Source organism: Lithobates pipiens, unplaced genomic scaffold (assembly GCF_037356315.1).
Source record: "Lithobates pipiens isolate NorthernLeopardFrog02 unplaced genomic scaffold, aLitPip1_a1.2 Scaffold_30, whole genome shotgun sequence".
Classification (NCBI taxonomy): Eukaryota; Metazoa; Chordata; class Amphibia; order Anura; family Ranidae; genus Lithobates; species Lithobates pipiens.
Window position 1 is genome coordinate 49,241,346 of NW_027507791.1, and position 19,634 is coordinate 49,260,979.

General features: G+C 44.4%; 1 protein-coding gene across 1 annotated transcript; it reads right to left on the reverse strand.

Moving 5' to 3' along the window:
• Positions 1-274: 274 nt before the first annotated feature.
• On the reverse strand, positions 275-19,355 carry LOC143942056 (uncharacterized). Its single transcript, XM_077463365.1, has 6 exons — positions 19,211-19,355; positions 14,490-14,822; positions 10,741-11,073; positions 7,856-7,999; positions 3,106-3,267; positions 275-949 (listed from the first exon to the last, which is right to left on the reverse strand). Exons 2-6 carry the CDS (start codon positions 14,818-14,820, stop codon positions 828-830), a joined length of 1,092 nt encoding a protein of 363 aa, XP_077319491.1. The 5' UTR covers positions 14,821-14,822; positions 19,211-19,355; the 3' UTR covers positions 275-827.
• Between the last annotated feature and the right edge of the window lie 279 nt (positions 19,356-19,634).

Genomic DNA, 19,634 nt, shown 5'->3' on the forward strand with positions numbered 1-19,634 from the left:
CGCACCACACTGCCCCCTCTGCAACCCTTCCCCCATTTTACACTACTGCCCCACTGTGCATCCTGCTGCCCCCTGCCCCTCAGTTCACCCAAATGCCCCCTGTGCACCATGCCCTCCAGTTGCTGCTGCCACCTGTCTACCCTGCTGCCCTCCAGTTCACTCTACTGCCCCCATGCACCTGACAACCGCATCTAGCCCAATGTTCCCCTATGCACCCCACTACCCCTTTCCCCCTGTGTAGCTAACCCCCCTCTATCCACCCCACTGCCCCTTGTCCATCCTGCTATGCTCCCTGTCTCGCCATAGAGCACTCCACTATCCCTCTGCCCTCCTGTTCCACCACTGACCACAACTGTCCCTCTATCCTATCACTGGGCACCTCGTCCCTTCCTTCTGGCTGAGCACTAAAGTTCCCTTTTTTAAACTATGCACCAATGTCGCACATCCCCCCCCCCCCCCCCTCCCTGAACACAAATTTTTTTTTTGTCCACTGATAACCATAGTGGGCCCCCGTGGTCACAGATAATGGGCATTTTTTGCCCACCAATGACCTTAGTGCCCCACACAGCTGTACCAATTTTTAAATTGTGACAGTGGCTTCGGTTGACAGGAACCTTACTTGCTGTCATAAGGTAAAGGTGGGGGCTAAGAGCGTGAAGGGGGGGGGGCTGCTGCTTAATTATACATTACACCCTAGATACGGGTGTAACATGTTACTAAATGTGAACCTGTCCTTTAAAATGTGGAAGTAAAATTGGGATTTTGTACAGGAGAAAACAGAATACCGGGAGTGAGGAATCCCGTGTGATCCCAGCAATGGTAGGTCTTCACTCTTCATCTCTGCTTGGCTTGATCTTTCTACTCCTCATATAATCAATGAAGATTCCACAGATCAGGAATACAAGTAGGATGGAGAATACCAGACGGATTATGTTCAATGTTGAATAATCTGTAAAACAAATTGTATTCTTATTTTTAAAAAGAGACATACAATATATAATACTAGATTGACTGTTGTTCCTTCATAGCTATCAATGTTGGATAATTCCTATAAATGCCTTTTACGGCCACTGCTGTACAATGGGGGAAAATATTTATTCCAGTTTCTGTACATTTGCCCATTTTCAAAGAAATAAAGGCTCTATAAACAACCTCCGCCACACGGTTTGGCGGTCGGTCCGACACTTTCCCCCTTTGGTGGGTTGGCAAGGCAGTGTGGTGCAGCGGCTCCATATCCTCTCCTCCATGGGGGCTTCCAATTTCTCAATCCTTATGTAGCATTGACCCCTGAAGGAGCTGCTGGTTTTATTTGGGCTTACCTCCTCGTTTGGTAGAGGGTAGGGTAGAGGATTAGGAATGAGTTCAGGTAATTGGATTGCAAAAATTGAAATCTTTAGAGAAAATCCAGAGAATAGAGGCCGTTTCACAACTGGATTTAACAACCCCCGGATAGACCTCTCTCACTAGGCCTAGCAGCCGGTGGGGTGCTCGACAAAGTCTCTTCCACAGACTTGTGAGATACACTTAAGCTTTAACGGTACCAGGTTCTCTCAGCCGATACGGCGATACCGTATGAGTGTTGATCCAGGTTGCGTCTTTCAACTCAGCCCTTGTACACACGGTCGGAGATTCCGTCGGAATGTGTCCTATCGGATCGTTTTGTCGGATATTCCGACTGTGTGTGGTCTGCATCGGACTGTTTCCGTCGGAATATCGGACGGACCAAGTTTTCCAACTTGCCGGTAAAATTTTCCGACAAAATGCTCTGATCGGACATACTCCGATCATGTGTAGCCTACTCCGAGGGACAAAGTGCCACGCATGCTCAGATCAAATTCCTAGACCAAAGCTATTGGCTACTAGCCTGAACGTAGTCCCGTTGTAACGTCTTCACGTTATGTACAATCGGATTTTCCGACAACTTAGTCCGACCGTGTGTATGCAACATCACTTGCGGACCTCTTCCAGAATTAATCCGTCGGAATTACTCAGACGGATTTGGTTGTCGGAATCTCCGACCGCGTGTACAAGGGCTAAGACTCCAGGTTCCTTCAGAGAAACCAGCCTTGCCCATGGTCTTCTCCTGAACAAGTCCTCCCCTGGGGTTCTTAAGTTGCTGGGCCTCTCCCTTCAGATGAGACGGCACCGGACCACCCTTGGATCAGTAGGCCCCGAAATCCACTCGGGACTGTACTCTCAGTTGCGTCGCCTCGGGCTAGCCGGCATCCGAGACTTAGGATACATGGTTCCGCACCCCGGGCCAGGAGGGCCATGGGGCTGGGTCAGGAGGACCACCAGAACCAAACAGACAGAAAATAATCACACAAAAACCCTGCCAACGTGGCGTCGGTACCTTAAATACCACCCCCCCCCCAGAATGCACAGCAGGAAAAAACTCCCACTGGGCTGGTTCCGAGAAAATTACTTAGAACCCCCAAACATTGTACATATTTTTTTTCTAACACCCTAGAGAATAAAATGGCGATCGTTGCAATACTTTCTGTCACACCGTATTTGTAGCGGTCTTACAAGCGCACACCAGAACTGAACAGACAGAAAATAATTACACAAGAACCCCGCCAATGTGGCGTCGGTACCTTAAATACCACCCCCCCCCCCCCCCGAATACACAGCAGGAAAAAACTCCCACGGTGCTGGTTCTGAGAGAATAGTGACATTCAATGCACCCAGCTAGACTGCGTTTCTACTCTTGCCGGCGGCAACAGCGACACCTGCGGTCAAGGAGAACCCAGTGCAACCCAGCTGGACTGGTACTGAAACCAGAAATTTGGAGCAATAGTCCTGAAACCCAACTGTGGTTTCAGGCAAATTATAGTATAGTATAGGAAATACGAAAAGCGAAATTATCTGAATGTAATCAATTCATTAAACTGAATCGTTTTTTGTTCTTTCAGATTTTTTGTATTCTCGTTCTTTTCGGATTTTCATTCTTTCTTTTCGTCAATAAAAGTCTTTCGTTCATTCGCAGGCTTCCAAATGACAGAATTACGCAGAATTTCATCCGAAAACGAATTGCACATCTAATATTGATACATTTTAAAATCCAGAGAAAATGGACGAGATGAAATTTTAATGCTTACTTACTGTTCACTGTGAGGTCATAGAGCTGTATACAAAAGTAATTCCTTCTCTCAAAATGTCCCACATACGATCCCGAGTCCTCTCTGGTCAGTTTAGTTAGAATGAGGTCACCATGAGGTGTAACTTTCAGCCGTTTGTTTGTGAGTTCTTCCTTATGCAAAGTCTCTAAATGGTTTAATTTTCATGTTAGCCTCGATTTCCGAGAATGAATAAATCATGTTTGTGTCTTAGAAACTATAAAAACATTTAAAAGTAAAGAAATGTCAATGTAGAAATGTAGGTCCTTAACCACTTAAGGACAGGACCTCTTTCTGAGATTTGTTTACAAGTTAAAGTGGGGTGCCCCTAAAAAAAAAAAAAAAAAAATTAAAAGTCAGCAGCTACAAATACTGCAACTGCTGACTTTTAATAATCGGACACTTACCTGTCCCAGGATCCAGCGATGCGGGGGGGGGGGGGGGTGGGGGGGAACGAAGCCCCCCCCCCTCGTTCCCTGCTCCGCTTGCGGCGCCGTCATTCGTACTGTGGGCACCCAGCTGTGGCTTCACAGCTGGGCACCCACTGCGCATGCGTGAGCGGCGCAGGGCGCCGTGATACGCCGCACAGTCATTTGTGACACGTGACAGGTCCCAGATGACTGTGCGGCGTGAGGGGAAGTGATGTCACCGGGCAAGGAAGAAGGCAGACTATGAGGGACCCCCTAGCAACAGGTACTTAGAGGTGAGTAAAATTTTATTTTTTTTCCAATTATTTTTTTTTTATTTTTTTTTACGATTTTTAAACAGTTTTTTATTTTTTTGGTGGCAACACCACTTTAAAAACATTTTATTTCGCTAGAAAATTACTTAGAACCCCCAAACATTCTATATATATTTTTCTAACACCCTAGAGAATAAAATGGCGATCGTTGCAATACTTTCTGTCACACCGTATTTGCAGCGGTCTTACAAGCGCACTTTTTTTTAAAAAAAATACACTTTTTTTAATTAAAAAATAAGACCGCCCATTTTATTTTATATTGTGAAAGATGATCTTACGCCGAGTAAATTGATACCCAACATGTCACGCTTTAAAATTGCGCCCGCTTGTGGAATGGCGACAAACCTTTACCCTTAAAAATGTCCATAGGCGACGTTTAAAAAAATTCTACCGGTTGCATGTTTTGCGTTACAGAGGAGGTCCAGGGCTAGAATTATTGCTGTCGCTCTACCGATCGCGGCAATACCTCACATATGTGGTTTGAACACCGTTTTCATATGTGGGCGCTGCTCACATAGACGAGGCGCGTTTACAAAATTTTTACATTTTTTTCTTATTTATTTTACCTTTTATTTTTTATTTTTTACACTATTTAAAAAAAAATGTAAACATCCCTTGTAATAGAAAAAAAGCATGACAGCACCTCTTAAATATGAGATCTGGGGGTCAAAAAGACCTCAAATCTCATATTTACACTAAAATGCAATAAAAAGAAAAAAAGAATTGTCATTTAACCACTTCAACCCCGGAAGAATTTACCCCCTTCCTGACCAGAGCACTTTTTGCGATTCGGCACTGCGTTTTTTCCCCCCAAATAGAGCTTTTCTGTTGGTGGTATTTGATCACCTCTGCGGTTTTTATTTTTAGTGCTATAAACAAAAAAAGAATGACAATTTTGAAAAAAAAGCAACATTTTTTAACTTTTTCCTATAATAAATATCCCCCCAAATTTTTTTTTCTCAGTTTAGGCCGATACGTATTCTACATATTTTTGGTAAAAAAAAAAAAAAAATGATATTGATTGGTTTGCGCAAAAGTTATAGCATCTACAAAATAGGGGATCGTTTTATGGCTTTTTTATTATTATTATTTTTTTTACTAGTAATGGTGGCGATCTGATTTTTATCATGACTGCGACATTATGGTGGACACGTCGGACAATTTTGACAAATTTTTGGGACCATTGGCATTTTTACAGCGATCAATGCTATAACATTGCATTGGTTACCGTAAAAATGTCGCTGGCAGTGAATGGGGTTAATCGCTAGGGGGCAGTGAAGGGGTTAAGTGTGTCCTAGTGTGTGTTCTAACTGAAGGGGGGAGGGGACTGTGCAGGGGAGATGACAGATTGCTGTTCATACTCTGTATGGACAGACGATCTGTCTGTTCTCCCCTCAGAGAACCCGGAAACTGTGTGTTTACAGACACAGATCCCGGTTCTCCACGTGCCCCGAGCGATCGCGGGAGCCCGGCGGTGATCGTGCCCGCCAGCAACTCCCATCAGCTCCGTGGGCGAGCGCGTGCCCCCTAGTGGCCGTCTATGGTACCAAAGTACCATGACAGCGTTTCGCACAGCCGAGCCATGTTGCCGCAGTACAAGCGGTTAAAAAAATAAAATAAAAAATCAATATTCTTCATCAAGTGGCACTCTTGATTGGGCCTGGACTTATACGTCAATCCTAGTATTTGAGTGTTTTTTCAGCTGCCGGTGAAATCATTTAATGTTTAGGAATCACAGTATTTGGAGGGTGAAGGCCGCATGGTCTCTGAAGAAGATCCGCACTATATGTGCAATTGAAACGCGTCGGACATTCACTTGCGAGCCCCCCTTCTCTCTCTAGCTGGTTTTTCCATTCCTTTCCCCTACATATGTTTTTTTTTTTTTATCATTGGTTTCATGTGTTTATGTTATAATGTTTTTATTGCACAATACATTTTGTTACTTTTATACTCAACACAACCTGTGAAGCTCTGGTGAACTCCATGCCCAAGGGGGTTAAGGCAGTGCTGGAAAATAATGGCGGCCACACAAAATATTGACACTTTGGACCTAAGTTGGACATTTTCACTTAGGGGTGTCCTCACTTTTGTTGCCAGCGGTTTAGACATTAATGGCTGTGTGTTGAGTTATTTTGAGGGGACGGCAAATTTACACTGTTTTACAAGCTGTACACTCACTACTTTACATTGTAGACAAGTGTCATTTCTTCAGTGTTGTCACATGAAAAGATAGAAGAAAATATTTACAAAAATGTGAGGGGTGTACTTACTTTTGTGAGATACTGTATATATTAATACACTGCCTGAAGTATATTAGAAATAGTAAACCATGGGGCCGCGTACACACGGGCGGACTGTTCGCCCAACTTTGTCCGCTGAACAGTGTTTCAGCGGACAGTCCGCTCGTGTGTGGGCTTTCAGCGGACAGTTTCAGCGGACAGTTTCAGCGGACAGTCTGACGAACAAAGTTTTTCGGAATTTCCGTAAAACTGTCCGCTGAAACTTGGTTTGAGCGGACAGTCCGCTCGTGTGTAGGCTTGTTCGTCAAACTAAGTTCCGCGCATACTCAGAAAGGATTTACACGCCGAAGGTTGCATTGCAGTGTATAGGACGTCGTTTTTCTAGTCCCGTCGTACGTGCCGTTCACGTCATCGCGCGCGGTTTCAGCGGACTGTTGGTTCATCGTGTGTGGTCAAGTCCGCTCATGCTAATTTTGAGCGGACTGTTTGTCAAACTGTTTGACGAACAAAGTTGGGCGAACAGTCCGCCCGTGTGTACGCGGCCTGGCATGCACTGTAGATATAGGCTACACTGGATGCTGAGTATATATATATACTGGTATATATATCAGATACACTGCCACTAACTGAGTAACCTGCCTGCTTAATCTAAATCACACTCTCTCTCTCTCTCCGTCCATGCCAACAACACTACACAGGGCTGCCGTGTAAGCAGCCTTATATAGTGTGGGGCGTGGACTTAGTCCCCCTGAGCCATGATTGGCCAAAAGCACCCTGCTAATCATGGGTGCATGTAGCATCCTCCTGCACCCTGCACATAGCATGCTCCTGCACCCTGCATGTAGCATCCACCTGAACCCTGCACGTAGCATCCTCCTGCACTCTGCACGTAGCATCCACCTGCACTCTGCACGTAGCATCCTCCTGAACCCTGCATGTAGCATCCACCTGCACCCTATACATAGCATGCTCCTGCACCCTGCACGTAGCATCCACATGAACCCTGCACATAACATCCTCCTGCAACCTGCACATAGCATCCTTCTGCACCCTGCATGTAGCATCTTCCTGCACCCTGCACGTAGCATGCTCCTGCACCCTGCACGTATCATCCTCCTGCACCCCGCAGGCAGTATCCTCCTGAACTCTGCACGTAGCATCCTCCTGAACCCTGCATGTAGCGTCCTCCTTCACCCTTCAGGTAGCACCCTCCTGCACCCTGCACGTAGCATCCTCCTGCACCCTGCACGTAGCATCCTCCTGCACCCTGCACGTAGCATCCTCCTGCACCTTGCACGTAGCACCAGCCTTGTCTGGAGCAGCCCCATGCCCCGATTGGATTTGAATTTTGCTACCCCATCTCTCCCTCCAAGTTTTTTCTTTATCTTATCTTCCTAACATTTGGTAGTATCTTTTTTTCTTTATCTCATGGTCGAAGTGTGAGAAATAACGTATATATCATACAATTATTCCAGAAACACGTACCACATACACTGCATATATAATTTGATGAAAATATGCTTATAAAATAGTTATCCATTTGCCAATAAAAAAAAATAAAAATATGTCCCCGGATTTCATTTTAAATATCTGGTCACCTTACCTTGTTTAGAAAGTCCATATTTGGTCAATGATGTCACAAGCATCCCTGCCTCTTTATTACACGTGGCTGCGGGGCGGGATATTCCCTGGCCGCAGCTGATTGAACCAGTAGACTTCATGACAATGTTTATGCATCAGCACTTCGCACGTACCTGGGCTTATTTCATCCATATGATCCACCAATGTTGACCACGTAACTTCTCTGATGTCCGTCTGAACCATGGGTAGAGTAACTTCTCCGCCTTCTATACCTGATACAGCAATTTTTTCTCCACAGGCTGGAATACTGCGCATATCTGAGGAATAGAGAGAGTGTTATTCGGTTTCAACAACTTTTATCCATTGTGTTGTGACAGCAGCTCCACTACTCTACCGCAAGCTATAGAGATGTACCCTTCAATAAATGATGAAAGACCACTACTGGAAAAAAAATAAAAATAACACAAATCACTCTCAGTGCAAATATCTTTGTAGATAAATTCCAATTGTACCGTACTTCATGATCAACTTCATTTAAGTGGTCAAGTGCAAATGCTGCTCTCCAAGTAGCCCCAGGTTGACAGGACCTCATCTTTCAAGATGGACCTTCAGTTGCAGATACAATAATTGGTGGAAACTTATCTGGAAGCTGGACCTGGCACATATTTATTGTTATAGCCCTTGTTGAGCAGCCTTTTTATAACCTGAAAGTCCATTTTGAAAGTTGAGTACACTTGGGGCTGCTTGAAACCCATTTGTGTCAATTACTTTCCAGTAGGGATGGGCTTCATGTTCGGGTCGAAGAACAAGCTACCCCAAAGCACCCTCCCAATGTTGAGGGCATGTGGCCTAGTAAGGTTCAGGAGGGGGGTGCTCTCTCGTCGCCCCCTTTTCCTGCAGCCTGCCAGGTTGCGTTCTCGGATAAGGGTCTGGTATGGATTTTTGGGGGGACCCCACGCCATTTAAAAAAAAAATGGCGTGGGGTTCCCCTTAAAATCCATACCAGACCTGAAGGGTCTGTTATGGATATTTAGGGGGACCCCACGTCAATTTTTGTTTTTTAATGGCGTGGGGTTCCCCTTAATATCCATACCAGACCTGTATGTATACGTGATTCTGAACTTCCGGGTAGGGGGCACACGTGACTGGGCTTCTTCAGTAGGCAGACAGAAGTTCACTGATTTTAAAATTCAACATCTAAACAGTCAGACAGAGTTCTAAGTACTGTATTTCACTATATAAACTCGGTTTACTGTTAAAAAAAAAAGTGTAAAATGAAAAACTCCGGTGGGTGTAACAAGATATCCGCTTGCCCCTTTCTCAGTGTATCCTTACTGTGAAGGAGTGCGGGGTGTAGCAAGATGGCGGCGACGAAACGTCACTTCCGTTACACATTCTGATGGGTCGCCTAATCTGATGAAACAACGGGAATCAGGACTTTCCATCAGAGGAGACCAGCTCTTGGATACCGAAGGGGAAGAACCAAGAGGCGGAGCCCGGGTGGCAATGTAAGCGGCTGCCAATAGAAATGGAGCTCCATTTCTATTGGCAGCCGTATTCATTGCCACCTGGGCTCCGCCTCTGGTTTATTCATCATGAGCTGGACTTCGGTAAAAATGGCCACGATGGAGACAGAATTAACCAGTGCTGGCCGCGGAATGGTGGCAACAGTGGGGAAAAAAGAAATTAAAAAAAATCGGGAAAACTCTAATTTTCTGGGACATTTCCCAGGAAACGGTAAGACCGGGACACAGGTCTAAAAGCCGGGAATGTCCTGGGAAATTCGGGACAGTTGGCAAGTATGTCAGTGGGCTGAAGAACTACAAGGAGAAGTTGTAGTGAAAGTGAAGGAACTGTTACGTTTGGTGTTAGGAACTGTTAAAGACTGTTGAATTAGAAGAAAAGAGGTTTAACCTTAAACTATGTAGAGGGTTCTTTACTGTAAGAGCAGCAAGGATGCAGAATTCCCTTCCGCTGTGATCACCGAGTCACTGAGACTCGGGTGATCATCGATCCGGTCCCGGCCCCTTACCATGTGATCAGCTGTCAGCCAATGACAGCTGATCACATGATCAAAACAAAAGCTCGGGGATCGTTCTTTTTTTTCTCCTCATGCTGACATCGAAGGAGAAAAAAAAAAAGCTGATCGCCGGTTCATCTTAAAGGGACATCGGTCCCAAAAAGGAAGAGGCATATATGCCTCCTGTATGCCACCTATCAATGCCCACAAGTGCCACCTATCAACGCCCACACGTGCCACCTATCAATGCCCACCAGTGGTGCAACTCAGCGCCACCTAGAAGTGCGGCCTATCATTGTAACCGATCAGTGCCCATCACTGCCACCCATCAGTGCCCATCAGTGCCGCCTCATCAGTGTACATCAATGACGGACAAAAATTACCCGTTTTATAAAATTTTATAACGAAATAAAAAAAAAATGTGGTCGTTTTAAATTTTTTTAACAAAAAATAAAAAATCGCAGAGGTGATCAAATACCACCAAAAGAAAGTGGGGAAAAAATGATAAAAATTTTATTTGGGTACAGTGTTGTATGGCCGCGCAATTATCATTCAAACTGCATCAGCGCAGAAAGCTGAAAATTGGTCTGGATAGGAGGGGGGTTTATGTGCCCAGTAAGCAAGTGGTTAATCTCTCTTACATCGGGGGGGGGGCAATTGGAAGTGTGCAGAACATAGGAAGTGACAAGGACACAACACTTCTGGCAGCATCAAGATATTCTCCGTACTTGCTGAAAATGTCCTTAGCTTTGAAAAATAGAAAACCAATGCAGCTACCGCATCTAAGGATATTAGACTGGGAGGGCACCCCTAAATGCCTTGGGATCTCTCTGTGACTGCTGTGTGCCTTGGACACAGTGCAGCCAATCACAGCGGACCTGTACCAAGTGATCGCTGTGGCCAGTCACAAGCGCTCACAGATGTAAACATAACAGATCTTTGCTTTGCCAGTTACCAGCTCTCCTTCCCTCACACAGACACCGAGTTCCTTTTCGGGAGTTATGATAATATATTGTTTTAATAAAATCAGTAACTTACGGTAAAAGGAGAGATGATAATCCTGCACGCATTGCAGTGATTGCTGTCTTTCTATAAATGCTCCATAATGCCCTCTTTGGAATCCAGTTACATTGGTTATAATTAGGGATCCGTCAGCTGCAGCCTTTAGCCGTCCATTATACCGATCTTTTTTAATTAGAACAGGTTTGCCTGGCTCTGTCTCTGCAATAGCCGTTTTATCCAACCAATCATCCAATTTCACCCAGATGATGGCAGTGTTGGCACCGTAACCAGCAGGTAGAGTGACATCTTCTCCCGGTACACTAAATACATGTCTGCTTTCTTCTCCACATTGATTGGCTTCAAACATTGCTGATATGGAACAAAAACTACATTTAGCTACAACATGATAAGAAAGATTCTTGCATTTCAATTTTCTAGATGCATCATAACTGCAAACCAAGCTGAAGCTGCTGCAGGCACACAGGGAGCATGCTTGTTTTGCTTGCGTCTATCTAGTAAGGTTAGATAAAAAAAGTGTAGCGCTTGTGACTATACATCACTGTGATGGTGAAATATATTTCATATCGATAGATATAAACAAATGTGGAAAAAAAAAAAAGGAAATGAAAATACAATAATGGTCAATGATGACTATAACATAGCCACTAGGTTGAAACGCGTAGGGATTGCTATACATGCTTCCCATATTGCTTATACTTTTTTATTAATCTCTTTTTATGCCAACATCTGTCATTTGATGTTTTGTAAAAAAATTTTTATATAAGATTAACCGCTTGCGGAGCAGCCGCCGCAGTTTGGCTCCACTGCTCGAAATCATGTTATTGTACGTGATCTCGCGACACCTGGATAGCAACCTATGGTCTGTAATTATTAGAAATAAGCTTATAAGTTACTGAAAGTGTTTGTTCACCCCCCCCCCCCCAAAAAAAAATGAAAAAAAAGGATCCTGCTCCTTTAAAGCATGTTATATGACACAGTGCTTGTCCTGTGTCATTTGGCCCCATGTAACACCTAAAAAACCTGGCTGATCCTGCCAGTTTCTCCCCACCCCTCTGTGAACTGACCACAGTGTATCATGGCTGCTGAGACCAGACACTGTGGTCAGTTTACGTGCCTCTGTCATCAGCAGCCTGCTATCTGATCTCCTCTCTGCTCCTGTGTCCTCCTCCCCCTCCCCTCTCTGTCTATGTGTGAGCCGCCCCTCCCCCCTCCTGCTGCTCTCATAACACTAACCTGTATGCACTATCAGCACTGCCTCCTATTGTGAATGATTTATAAATATAAATGCTGTAAATACCCCATTTAAGAGCCGAGATTGCGATCACATGACCAGCCAGCTCTCTCCTCGGGAAGGTGCTTCTGGATTGATCTATCCAGTTAGATCCCTACCTACTCTGTGTTCTGGACTTGGTGGTAGGCCTGAAGTGGTTTTTGAGTAGAGTTGCCACCTCATCCCTTTAAACCCGAACACATATTAATTACACGGGTTCTGTGGGTGATTAAGGTGGTAATTAAACTCACTTGGTGCCTTTTCTGCATTCAGTTAGCCTCAGAACCCGTGTAGTTCATATGGGTTTAAAGGGATGAGGTGGCAACCCTACTTTTGAGGCTGTCCTGCCTGTCCATGGGGAAGCTGTGCAAAGAATGAGGTCCAGGAAGAGTAACTTGCTGTAGTAAGTCAGGATGAAGGCTGTTTTTTTTTTTTTTTATTTTTTCACAGGGGCCTGGTGACTCTCTTGAAGAGGATTTATGGAAGTCTATGAAAATTGTACAGAGAGAGAGAGAAGTCTGTTGACTAGCTTAAGAAGTTCTCTGCAATGTTTCCAGGTTGGCTTAACTAGTTTCAGACTGCCCTATAGCAAGTTTACTGCTACAGGGCGGCCATTCTGTGCAGAATCACGTATGTATACGTGATTTTGCATTTCCGGGTAGGGGGCGCACATGATTGGGCTTCTTCAGTAGGCAGACAGAAGTTCGCTGATTTTAAAATTCAACATCTAAACAGTCAGACGGAGTTCTAAGTACTGTATTTCTCTATATAAACTCGGTTTACTGTTAAAAAAAAAAAGTGTAAAATGCAAAACTCCGGTGGGTGTCACAAGATATCCGCTTGCCCCTTTCTCAGTGTATCTTTACTGTGGAGAAGTGCGGGGTGTAGCAAGATGGCGGCGACGAAACGTCACTTCTGTTACACATTCTGATGGGTCGCCTAATCTGATGAAACAACGGGAATCAGGACTTTCCATCACAGGAGACCAGCTCTTGGATACCGAAGGGGAAGAACCAAGAGGCGGAGCCTGGGTGGCAATGTAAGCGGCTGCCAATAGAAATGGAGCTCCATTTCTATTGGCAGCCGTATTCATTGCCACCCGGGTTCCGCCTGTTGTTTCTTCATCATGAGCTGGACTTCGGTAAAAATGGCCGCGATGGAGACAGAATTAACCAGTGCTGGCCGCGGAACGGTGGCAACAGTGGGGAAAAAATAGATTTTAAAAAATTGGGAGAACTCTGATTTTCTGTGACATTTCCCGGGAAACGGTAAGACCGGGACACAGGTCTAAAAGCCGGGAATGTCCTGGGAAATTCGGGACAGTTGGCAAGTATGTCAGTGGGCTGAAGAACTACAAGGAGAAGTTGTAGTGAAAGTGAAGGAACTGTTATGTTTGGTGTTAGGAACTGTTAAAGACTGTTGAATTAGAAGAAAAGAGGTTTAACCTTAAACTATGTAGAGGGTTCTTTACTGTAAGAGCGGCAAGGATGCAGAATTTCCTTCCGCTGTGATCACTGAGTCACTGAGACTCGGGTGATTACCGATCCGTTCCTGGCCCCTTACCATGTGATCAGCTGTCAGCTAATGACAGCTGATCACATGATCAAAACCAAAGCTCGGGATTGTTCTTTTTTTTCTCCTCACGCTGACATCGAAGGAGAAAAAAAAGCCGATCACCGGCTCATATTAAAGGGACATCAGTCCCGAAAAGGAAGAGGCATATATGCCTCCTGTATGCCACCTATCAATGCCCACCAGTGGTGCAAATCAGCGCCAACTAGAATTGCTGCCTATCATTGTAACCGATCAGTGCCCATCACTGCCACCCATCAGTGCCCATCAGTGCCGCCTCATCAGCGTACATCAATGACGGACAAAAATTACCCGTTTTAAAATTTTATAACGAAATAAAAAAAAATTTGGTCGTTTTACATTTTTTTAACAAAAAATAAAAATCGCAGAGGTGATCAAATATCACCAAAAGAAAGCTCTATTTGGGGGAAAAGAAAGCTGAAAATTGGTCTGGATAGGAGGGGGGTTTATGTGCCCAGTAAGCAAGTGGTTAATCTCTGTTACACCGGGGGGGGGGGGGCAATTGGAAGTGTACAAAACATAGGAAGTGACAAGGACACAACACTTCTGGTAGCATCAAGATATTCTCTGTACTTGCTGAAAATGTCCTTAGCTTTGAAAAATAGAAAACCAATGTAGCTACCGCATGTAAGGATTGTAGACTGGGAGGGCATCCCTGAATGCCTTGGGATCTCTCTGTGACCGCTGTGTGCCTTGGACACAGCACATCACAGACCAGGGTAAAGGGCCAATAACAGCGGCCCTGTACCAAGTGATCGCTGTGGCCAGTCACAAGCGCTCACAGATGTAAACATAACAGATCTTTGCTTTGCCAGTTAACAGCTCTCCTTCCCTCACACAGACACCGAGTTCCTTTCGGGAGTTATGATAATATATTGTTTTAATAAAATCAGTAACTTACAGTAAACGAAGAGGTGATAATCCTGCACGCATTGCAGTGATTGCTGTCTTTCTATAAATGCTCCATAATGCCCACTTTGGAATCGAGTTACATTGATTATAATTAGGGATCCGTCAGCTGCAGCCTTTAGCCGTCCATTATACCCATCTTTTTTAATTAGAATAGGTTTGCCTGGCTCTGTCTCTGCAATAGCCGTTTTATCCAACCGATCATCCAATTTCACCCAGATGATGGCAGTGTTGGCACCGTAACCAGCAGGTAGAGTGACATCTTCTCCCAGTACACTAAATACATGTCTGCTTTCTTCTCCACATTGATTGGCTTCAAACATTGCTGATATGGAACAAAAACTACATTTAGCTACAACATGATAAGAAGGATTCTTTGCATTTCAATTTTCTAGATGCATCATAACTGCAAACCAAGCTGAAGCTGCTGCAGGCACACAGGGAGCATGCTTGTTTTGCTTGCGTCTATCTAGTAAGGTTAGATAAAAAAAGTGTAATCGCTAGTATACATCACTGTGATGGTGAAATATATATTTCATATCGATAGATATAAACAAATGTGGAAAAAAAAAAAAGGAAATGAAAATACAATAATGGTCAATGATGACTATAACATAGACACTAGGTTGAAACGCGTAGGAATTTCTATACATACTTCCCATATTGCTTATACTTTTTTATTGATCTCTTTTTATGCCAACATCTGTCATTTGATGTTTTGTAAACATTTTTTTTATATAAGATTAACCGCTTGCGGACCAGCCGCCGCAGTTTGGCTCCAATTACGTTATTGTACATGATCTCGCAAGGCCTGGATAGCAACCTATGGTCTGTAATTAGTAGAAATAAGCTTAAAAGTTACTTAAAGCGTTTGTTAACCCCCCCCCCCCCCCCCAAAAAAAAACAAAGTATTTGTAGCTGCTGACGTTTTAAAAACAAAAATCAGCGGGACTCCCTCTTTAAGGGCTAGGGTTAGATGTTAGGGCTAAAGGCTAGGGTTGAATGTTAGGGTTAAAGGTTAGGGCCTGGGTTAAGGGCTAGGGTTAGGGTTGAATGATATATATATATATATATATATATATATATATATAGCTACCTGCATTATGGTTATTTCCCGTTCTATTTTTAGACAGTGAGGTCCGTTCTCTTTATTTGCTATCTGTAGAACCTTGACTGCATCCTGAAGAAGCCTAATGATGAAATGCGTAGATACACAAGGGCTCACTGCCCATTATGTATCAGTACACATGATTTTTAATTTTTCTGTACTGTTCTATTCATGTTGTGGATTTTTCCATAAATAGTGTTTATTCTCATACCTCTTTTTGTTTCCTATGCCTTCAAAGTCCGACCTAGGTTTACTGTTGCAGTACACCTTTTCTTCTTGTTCGGTTGAATGTTAGGGTTAAGGGTTAGGGTCTGGTTTAAGAGCTAGGGTTAGGCTTAAATGTTAGGGTTAAGGGCTAGGGTTGGGGTCTGGGTTTATGGGTTAAGGTTAATTGTTATGGTTCGAGTTGGCAGTCATTTTTAGGGTTAGCGGTAATTGTTATGGTTAGATCCCTAACCCAAACAATAACTGCTAACCCTAACTCAAGTCCTAACCCTAATGATTACCGCTAGCCCTAACTCCGCCGGACAATTAGCCTGTGTTTGGGCTCCGGCTGAATTTTTCTTCCCAAAAGTCCGGCGGACTTAGAAAGAAGTCTTGACTCAATCCGCCTGTCTGTGTGCTAGACCGCCGGAATTTTCAAATGAACGGACTTGCCCACACACGGAGTAAAGTCCGTTGAACGTGACTCCAGGTAGACGGGACTAGCGAAGGAAGTCAATGTCGTCGCCTCCATCAGTGAGATTGACACCTCGCGAGCCCCGTCGCCTGGTATGGATTTGAAGCGGAACCCCTATGCTAAAAAAACAGCGTGGGGGCCCCCCAAAGTCCATACCATACCCTTATCCGAGCACGCAGCCCAGCCGGTCAGGAAAGGGGTTGGGGAAGAGCATTCACCCCCCCCCCCCCCGAACCGTACCAGGCGACGTGCCCTCAACATGGGCCCCCCACCCCATATCACCTTGTCCCCATGTTGATGAGGACAAGGGCCTCTTCTCGACAACCCTGGCCGTTGGTTATCGGGGTCTGCGGGCGGGGGGCTTATCACAATCCGGGAGCCCCCTTTAATAAGTCCGCCGGACTTTTCAAATGAGCGGACCAAAAGTCCGGCAGATTGTCCAGTCGTCTGTGGGCGTGTGTGGGCAAGTCTGCTCGTTCGGAAAGTCTGGCGGACCTCCGCTGCTAAGTCCGCCGGATAGTCCAAGCGCGTGTACGCGGCATCACATAAATCCTGCATGATTGCTACTTGAGTGCCAGAGAGTGTAAAGTCACATCAAACTCACACAACATGAACAGAACTATCATGCTTTCCTATTAGCCAAAAAATGAAAAACAAAAAAAAAACAAAACAAAAAATGCACCACAAAATGCACCATAAAATTGCAATATCAAGCGCAACCTGCATACATGTGAGCCTAGCCTAAGGTGGCATGGCCCCTTAAGAGATCACAGTTTTTATATATTTTAGTGTGGAGCATTATGGTTACATACATTAAGGATACTTGTTTGCCAGTTTCTACTGCATAACCTCTTGGCCCCGGCCAAACGCAAATATGCGGCCTCACGGTGGGTGGGCCTTGGTGCAGAGGGGTCACGAATTTGTGTGCAATATTGCAAAAACAGCTACACCAAGAACACACGCCCTGCACGGCACGGTTACCGCTGGCTAATGGAAAGCTCTCAATCACGGAGGTCACATGATCATAAACCCCGCCGACTCCCGTCACCCTGAACCCCTTAAAGGGCCGGGAGGCCCTTTTGGGATTTGTGAATAGTTGTGCTAGGATAGCTAGAGCCGATGTGCCTCCAGACCGTAACTGATGACGACATTACGTTCGATCTAGGTCAGGACCAGGGATAGTGTTTGGGTAAGGATCAAAGGTCAGAGTCAGTATACTTTGAGCAGGATTTTTAAAAATTTTTTTTAGGTAGGGCAAGAAAAAAAAAAAAATCAAAATGCACATATACACTGCATAACATATCATATAACATATCTTCTGCTCCTGACGATCATATCAATACCGCATACACTATATTACCAAAGGGATTGGGACACCTGCCTTTACACCCACATGAACTTTAATGGCATCCCAGTCTTATGCACACAATCTGACTTTCCAACGGAAAATGTGCAATCTGAGCTTGTCAGAAATTCTGACCGTGTAGGCTCCATCGGACAGTTTCCATCGGAATTTCCGTTGGTTCTCAAATTTTCCGACAACAAAATCCATTTGCGTAAATTTCCGATCGTGTTTACACAAAGTGCCACGGAATCAAGCAGAAGAGCAGCACTGGCTATTGAAGTTCATTTTTCTCGGCTCGTCGTACGTCACCACGTTCTTGACATTTGGAATTTCAGACCAACTTTGTGTGACCGTGTGTATGCAAGACAAGTTTGAGCCAACATCCGTCGGAAAAAATCCCATGGATTTTGTTGTCGGAATGTGCAAGGATTCAATATTGAGTTGGCCCACTCTTTGCAGCTATAACAGCTTCAACTCTTCTGGGAAGGCCGTCCACAAGGTTTAGGAGTGTGTCTATGGGAATGTTTGACCATTCTTCCAAGAAGACCATTTGTGAGGTCAGGCTGGACAAGAAGGGCTGGCTCGCAGTCTTCGCTCTAATTCATCCCAAAGGTATTCTATTGGGTTGAGGTCTGGACTCTGTGCAGGTCAGTCAAATTCCTTCACCCCAAACTCGCTCATCCATGTTTCTTTGGACCTTGCTTTGTGCACTGGAGTGTAGTCATGTTGGAACAGGAAGGGGCCATCCCCAAACTGTTCCTACAAAGTTGTGTGCATGAAATTGTCCAAAATTTCTTGGTATACTGGTGTCTTAAAGTGGTTGTAAACCTCCATTTTCAATTTGTAGCTATGGGTAAACCTATAATAAGGCTAACCTATAGGTACAGTAAATATCTCCTAAACGTGCACCATTTAGGAGATATTTACTCTGTACTGTGCCAATGATGTCATCGGCACATGCGCTGTGAAGAAATGGCCCTCCAAACCATTTCTTTATTTTTATTTACTCTACCTATAGGTAAACCTATAATAAGGCTTACCTATAGGTACAAATGAGCGAGTTTGGGGTGAAGGAACTTGACTGACCTGCACAGAGTCCAGACCTCAACCAGATAGAATACTTTTGGGATGAATTAGAGCGAAGACTGCGAGCCAAGCCTTCTTGTCCAGCCTGACCTCACAAATGGTCTTCTTGGAAGAATGGTCAAACATTCCCATAGACACCCTCCTGAACCTTGTGGACGGCCTTCCCAGAAGAGTTGAAGCTGTTATAGCTGCGAAGGTTGGGCCAACCCAATATTGAACCCTAAGGACTGGGATGCGTCTAAAGGCAGGCATCCCAATGCTTTTGGTAATATAGAGTATGTGGTATTGATGTGATCGTCAAGAGCAGGAGAATTTATTTTGGGTTGTTCTTTGGTGGTAGGTTATGAGAATATTAAGAAATATACAGCTAAATAAAAAAAAAGTGATTTGGGACAGTTTTCCATTGATAATAAAAATAAATCATGCAATGTCCATTACCATTTACCTACAAATAAAAGTCCAATTTGTCCTGCAAAAAAACAAGGTATAATTTACCTGGATGTTCAAAGTTGTAGTCATAATATCCAGTCTTCCAGCTGACAGTAGTGATGTCAGTGTAATCGTCAGGTAGAGCGACACCTCCTCCTTCTGTGCCAATCACACGTCTTCTCTCTCGATGCAGCTCAACATTTAACACTCCTGATAAGGGATAAAAATTTGATTAAAATACAACATTGAGAGATTCCCTGCAGACTTATTTTCTAGAGAATGTTCTCTGACATCTACAGTATATCAGGCTAAAGGCTTGTACACGGGAAATGTTGGATGTCAGGCTATTTGTAAGCTCCATCGGACAATTGTTGTCGGACTTTCCGCCAACAAATGTTGGCTAGCATGTTCTCAACTTTTCCACCAACAAATGTTGCCTAGCATGGTCTTAACTTTTCCGCCAACAAATGTTGCCTAGCATGTTCTCAAC

Coding starts and splice junctions, on each gene's coding strand:
- LOC143942056 (XM_077463365.1), bottom strand. CDS start 14,820: ATGTTTGAAGCCAATCAATGTGGAGAAGAAAGCAGACATGTATTTAGT. Junction 11,074..14,489: donor TTATCACCTCTTCGTTTACT/GTAAGTTACTGA, acceptor GTTCCATATCAG/CAATGTTTGAAGCCAATCAA. Junction 3,268..7,855: donor TATGGATGAAATAAGCCCAG/GTACGTGCGAAG, acceptor TAAACCATTTAG/AGACTTTGCATAAGGAAGAA.